Genomic DNA, 6,918 nt, shown 5'->3' on the forward strand with positions numbered 1-6,918 from the left:
TGGGAGTGGGGAACAGATTCAAAACAAGTCCTTTGAAAGTGTGATGAGCCAGAGCTACTCTTGTAATTAGTATTATTTTTTGCCATTTTGTAGTAATTAATGAAGCATGCTTATGTAGGGGTCACTTTTCCAAAATACTAGGATTACTAGGATGACTTGATAACAAGATGTGCTGAAAGGGTTATTTACAAGTTCTTTCCATGATCAGCATCACATAAAAAGCAAGCACCCCAGGAAAGAAACTGTGGGGCTCCTCTAAACTGTTTATTTTACATGCAAGGATTTTTACTACTAGCATTTGTCTGTGCATCATGGACAGTGGTTCTCATTTAATCGTGGAACTCCGCTTCCTTCATTTGCTAATTTCTGCTCTCACCTTCTCCCGCCAGTTTTACTTGTTCACCCCACCCTCAAGGAATGTAGTTATACTCTATTCCCATTTGCAGTACAGTAAGGGTACTACATCCTAAAAAATATATAGTTTGAGTAAACATCTTTAATACCATTGAAAAGACTTGAGAAGCTTAACTACAGATACGTGGCTTCAGACTCTTTCATCACTACTGTTCGTTTCCTTGTACACAGTGCATTATGCACGTGAAATCTGGTCACTTCTTAGTTCTTTGACTAGAGTCCTCTATGCCAAGTGTAGCATAACTTACTTGCATATATTTATAGCATGTAGAAGAGTCAGTCACCAGGCATCATGTTTTCAGAAGAGAGATTTTTATTTTTAATAAAAAAGTTCAACAAAAATATATATATAGTCAGGCATTTTATGCAATGCATACATTCTTTATATCTGCAGGTACAGATAAATAACAGAAGGCAAAAGCAAATGTTTTGCTTATCTTTGGCCATTAACCAATATCACCCCCTGAAGAGATATTATAGGGTCACAAAATAAACCGAGTCTGTAAAGTCTTCTCCCATTTACAGACAAGATACCCAGGCAACAGTACAGTAGTTAACTTGAGAAATTTTAGATTTTCTTAAAGCCATCACCCAGGTTTCTAAAGTAACTTTGTTGTTACTGTCAGTCAAGGCCTTCCCTAGATGAAAAACTAGTAATGTTCTGGGATTTAGATTCAAACCCATCCCTCACACAACCTACTTCCCTTTGCCACTGAAGTCTGTAGAAAACTAAGCTGTACCTCTCCATTAACTAACAAATTTGCATCTGGGGATCAGTTTCCTGAACTCCAAATCAACAAACATATGTACAAAGCCGTTAAGCTTTCTTAAGTCAATATTTGTCTAACTCAGTGTCTCAGAATAAAAGCTGTCCTTCCACTCTACAGCACTGATGCATCAGATGGCTCTACAGAAGCAATATACACGATACACACTAAGAAAAAAATAAAATAAAATAAAAAAAAAAAATCAGTAAAGTAATTAAAAAAGGTACACTGATAAACACATAGCAGCTTACATCTATGTATGTACATATTTTCACAGTTAGATTTAAAAAAATTGTCTGAGAACTTCAGGAATACTTCTACTGTATCTTTCTATAAATAATATTAAAAGCTCCACATTGTCAAAATGCATAACCAGTTTTGTTTTGTTTTTTTTTAGATATCTGAAATTTAAATAGAACTTGAAAACCTGTACAGTTTTAAGCTTGAAGGCTGTAAAGTTTGAGGTTTCTTTAAAGAGTGTTTTAGCCAGCTTCAACAGCCCAGTCACTTGCAAGTTTCATTTTAAGCCTGGTAGGAAAGAAACTCCACCATTTTCAAAGGGATAGGCAAGTTCTTCACTTGGCTAGTAGGCATCACTCTTCGAATTGCCATGCGACACAAGTGTTGGAGACTGGGAACGTGTTTTGGAGTTGCCCAGAAGTACACGCTTCCATCCTGCGTCCTGCACATGAAACAGAGTCAGTTATCCCACCAAACTGCTTTCAGACTAGCCCATCCCTAGAAGGTTCCTATATAACAAAACACTCTGATGAATTAAGGAAAATTGGGCAAGAGGCCCTCCAAGTTATTTACGATCTAGCTTTAAAAGGCATTATTCCCCTGAAACTCTAGGCAGGGACTAAAACAACCTTCAGCCTAAGTTAGTTTGTAGTGCTTATGGTTGCAGCAGTGTAGAGCAGAGGTGTTCAACCCTAGGGCCCCCTGGGCTTCCCTCTGGTCCGAAAATTGAACCGTAAGGGAGAAGTAGCACTGCTCCCCTGCTGAACAATTTCCAAACTGTTCGGGGCTCTGTGTGCTGGATCAGGCGCTTGATCCCCAAGCCCAGCTGCGTAGGGCCAAAAGGTTGAGAACTGTTAGTGTAAAGGGATCTTGACTGGTCAGATAATCCCTCTTTCATATCTGTATCTTAAGTTCATTTCCCAAGTCTTAGAAGAAAAGTGAGATGAAGGTTGTTAAAGTCTAGATATGATGAGGCATTCAAGGCTTATTTAAATAAGCATGGATTTGAGTTAGAAATCCCATTTCCTAAATAAAACCATACCTCTGTCAAACAATCAGAGACAACAAACTGGAATGGTCTGTCACTGTCCGCAAAGTTTGTTCTGGAAGACTCAACAGTATGTGAAAAAGTACTATTTATTTACTTACCCGGCAGCTAGAACGCTGCCATCAGTAGAAAAGGCACAGCAGAGCCCATTGTTCAAAGGTGCAACTTGTACAGGATACTCTTCATTAATTCTCCAGAACCTCACCATTCTGGAAAGAACGAATAGTGTGGTCGAGAAAAATAAATTAATAAAAAATGGTGCTGGTGTAGAAGCACAAGCCATGGCAGTTGACATTTGTAACAGGTGTCATTTCTGCTAAGTCTCAAAGGATTAGATTTAGCAAGCTACAGAAAAAACATTGCATTCCTAAGTACTCTTCTTGAATTACAATACCATACACATATTTAAAATATGTTTCTGCAAATACTGATTTTAATTTTAGCTTTTATTTTCAAAGCTGAACAAAGTAATCAAGTCAAGTCCTTCTTTAACCATGAGAAATATCATGCATTAACTAGACAGAGCAGTAAGCATGCCTAATGCTGGGAAATGTGTTTTCATTTAACGTATTACAAAGAGAGAGCTAAAATTCACAATTATCTTTGCTTATATTTCCCAGTATATTAGGACCAGAGACATTTGTAGTACTACTTCATCTACTTTCGATACCATCTCCTATTTGAATGATATGGTTCAGGAAGGAGAGCACCCTGTAATATATTTTACCCCCTCCCCACACAAAGCCTGATGTCTTTTAAGAACACTGTTAGAACTCAGTTCAGTTTTTTGTTTGTTTTTTTTGTTTTTTTTTTAAAAACAGCATAGTATTTAAGGCATTTGAGATACTGCAAAGAACCAAAAAGAGTCCACCAGCTCTTTCCTCATACTTACTTATCATCTGCAAGGCTTGCAACATGCAGTCCATCATGACTGAAAGATACTGATCTCACCCATCGGTCATTTGCTCCCCCAGCAAATATTGGTGTAGGAGGGGGAAACAGATGCCTGCAGACAAGATGCACACACAGCTCATTACACAACCATTTAACACAATAGAGAAGTTTCCTTTAGCCATGATCTGCTTGACTCTTCAAGAGTAAAAATATTCTAAGATTTGACTAAAAACAGTTAAAAGATATTCTCTCTCTGTACAGTAGTATCACAACACTACACTAAAATGTGTAGGCAGACCCTACAGTGAGAGACTGCAGGACCTGAACCTATTCAGCCTCCACAAGAGAAGGCTGAGGGGGGACCTGGTGACCGTCTATAAACTCACTAGGGGGGACCAGAAGGGTTTGGGGGAGACACTGTTTCCCCTAGCGCCCGCTGGCATAACAAGGAGTAATGGGCACAAGCTGATGGAGAGGAGGTATAGATTGGACATCCGCAAGAACTACTTCACAGTTAGGGCGGCTAGGAGCTGGAACCAACTTCCAAGGGAAGTGGTGCTGGCCCCTACCCTGGGGGTCTTTAAGAAGAGGCTGGATGCCTACCTGGCTGGACTCATTTGAGTCCCGTTTCTCTTTTTGGGGTTTTTTGTTGTTCTCCCGCCCTGGCGGGGGGTCGGGCTAGAAGATCTACTAGGTCCCTTCCGACCCTTAATCTATGAATCTGTGTGTCCCTTATCCGGCTTTAAGGCACCAGCATATTGAAGATCTAAACGATCCATTTCCCATTACAGAAGAAGCACTCTTAGGATTTTGAGTATGAAACCAATCGTTTCATCTCACTACAGTCCTTTGCATTACACAACAAGAACAATAAATAATTGCAGAAGAGAGGTTTTCTAGGAAATAAAGTCACAGTGCCCTTTTTATATTTGCACCAGCCTCTGCTACATGAAGCTGACACCCTTCTGTAGTCCGGGAAGTCAGCCAAGTAACTCATCACTCACTTTCTAACTGCAATGCAGTTAACATGCTTACTTTTAGGCTTAATGTTTTCAAGAATCCCATTACTCTTTCACCTCCTTAAATTTATTTCAAGACAAAAATAAAGAGCACATTTTTGGCTCCTCTACTTACCCAAACTCCATTAGAATAGCTCCAGTATGTGGATCCCAAACATAAACTCGAGTATCGTAAGATGCAGTAGCCAGTAAAGCTCCATCAGGAGAAAACTCACAGGCTACAACATCATTGTGATGTCCTTCTAGTTTTCGAATCATGGAATATTTATCCATATCCCAAAGGAAAACCTGCAATTAAAATAGCTAATGTTATAGCCTTGCTCAGGCACACAATGAAGTATTTCTATTTCTTAACTATGAATGCTATCTTACTTAGGATTATATTAAAATTTTTCTTTAAAAAATAAATAAAAATCAAGCATTATAAATTACTACAATTAAGAAATATGCTCAGTGTCACACTCAGATTAAAATGAGGTTTTTTTTTTTAAATTAAAGGCAGACATGCAAATTCTAACTTCAAGTTTGTTAAATGTTATTTTAAAAATAAGCCAAAAATGTAAGATAGAAGCAATACAAATTTAACCATGTATTTTTACTGAAATCCATGTATTACAAAACTATTTATTAAAATATATAGAAGTGTAGGGTTAAATACTACAGTCCCCTCTTTTCAGTAACTACCAAAATTTTTAAGAAATATACAGACAGAAAAATGTAAGGTTAACATATTGTTACTCCAGTGGCATCCCCTTTAAGATCACTTGTTTACAATTGGCTTGGATCACCAACGTCAGCCTAGGAAGAGAAACAGATACTGCAAGCAAAAAGAATTTTTCACAGCCAAAAGAAAATGTCTTTGGCAAAACAGTAAGGAACTTTAACCATATTATGAGACAGCATTTATGCATTTAAATCAAAGCAACAATAAAAAAGGACATATCCATGATTGCAATTTAACTTGTTATAGAGGTTGGTAAACTACAAGTAGAGTAGTACTTCGAATATTACATAACTGCACTAGAGACTGTGCAGAACAACTTAATAAGCTGTTGCTATATATTTCAGCATAACATTATAGAAAGTAGGCTTACAATTACTGGACATGGTGTATTTATATTAAGTTTGCCCTTGAAAGTGCTCTTTCCTTCTTTATTTTTCCCCCGAACACATTTTTATGTCACAGTTAGCTTGAATAAAGAGATGGAAATAACTTAAACTAAAGAAAATATATTTATTAGCGCCTCATATTTTACGTTGGCCAATTTCACTAATAAGACCCCAACATTCCATAAAACTGGAAAATAAGTTAAAGTTTTGGAGTCAATGGGTTTCACTGCAAAAACAAAAAAAAAAACCAAAACAAAAAACAAAAGAAAGAAAGAAAAAAAAAAAAGCAGAAAGTGGACATCAACCAGCACCTGCGTACGTACAGTACACCTTGCAGTCGAATGCAAGGTTACTTCATCCTATGGTAAAGTTCGCCCCCAGCCTGGTAGCCAGAGATGCCACTCTTTCTGCCCAGCTAACACCATTGTGCGCTTGTGAGAGTGGTGCCAGCTTAACCTCAATCACACCAATATTGCTGCCACCACCTGTGACAGGGAAAGCAAGAAGCTTATGGAAAACACACAGCCTAAACATATCAATGCATACATCCACATCTGTTCTAGTTTAAAGGACTAAGCTGCTCTCTGTCAACTCTTGTACTGTTAGTTTACTCTAGATTTATTTATCTATCAAATGCATTCTAACAATTATCCCTGAAAAGTTAATTATTCAATATTTACATTAAATACTCATCCTCATTGGGCTTTAGTAAACTATCTATAAAAAAAAATCTTTAAGCTACAGAGTGTTCCCTTCTCTTTCATATTAACTAGGGCTTTATCCAGTGCCAAAAAGAGCAGCTTATTGTACGCGTTTTACCTGCACTGCTTTCAGTTCTCTAGCAGGACATTAGAATACTGATGGAAACAAAACCAATATGCTGTTCTTCATTCAAGATGTTTTAGTTACACAAGTGCCATTTGTATTGGAGGCATTTTTGTTCAGCAGAAGAGACCATGACTAGCTCAGACTTTGAAAAGTCCTTTTAAATTGAGCAGGAAATAGAAAGGATAGCAATCAATCAACAGCAAGATAATTTAATTAGAACATTAAACTAAATATTCCTTTAACACTAAGTTTTACTGCCCTCAGTTTTTATATTACGAACAGATGCAGATGTGCAGAACTACTTCTCAAAAGGATGCTTAAAGTTTCTTCAACTAAAAGCAGTGCAGTTCTCATAAATCAGTATCTGAATGCATCTTAGGCTAGTTTACTTTGATTTATTTCATGCAGTTTTTGCATTATCAGAACATTAGAAGTTCATGACACCGAGCACAAGCTTAATGTTACTTAGATTTTAAATGATTATGCACACAACTGAATAAGTTTATGAACAAGAAACTCTGACACATACAGCTTTACTGGCTCCAACAGAACAGAGGATGGAAGAGTCTGGAGAAAAAGCACAGGCATAGACCCAGTT

General features: G+C 37.4%; 1 protein-coding gene across 1 annotated transcript in view; it reads right to left on the reverse strand.

The window, feature by feature from the left end:
• Window positions 1–704: 704 nt before the first annotated feature.
• The window catches only part of WSB1 (WD repeat and SOCS box containing 1), a 15,845-nt gene continuing 9,631 nt past the window's right edge, over window positions 705–6,918 (reverse strand). The window contains exons 6-9 of the mRNA XM_019511057.1: window positions 4,498–4,671; window positions 3,362–3,475; window positions 2,571–2,678; window positions 705–1,863 (exon numbers count right to left, since the gene is read on the reverse strand). Of these exons, the coding sequence (XP_019366602.1) occupies window positions 1,704–1,863; window positions 2,571–2,678; window positions 3,362–3,475; window positions 4,498–4,671 (556 nt within the window). The 3' untranslated portion in view covers window positions 705–1,703. The remainder of the gene's footprint in view (window positions 1,864–2,570; window positions 2,679–3,361; window positions 3,476–4,497; window positions 4,672–6,918) is intronic.

The sequence above is a fragment of the Gavialis gangeticus genome, unplaced genomic scaffold, assembly GCF_001723915.1.
Source record: "Gavialis gangeticus isolate Ggan-Ray unplaced genomic scaffold, GavGan_comp1, whole genome shotgun sequence".
NCBI classification, from domain to species: domain Eukaryota; kingdom Metazoa; phylum Chordata; order Crocodylia; family Gavialidae; genus Gavialis; species Gavialis gangeticus.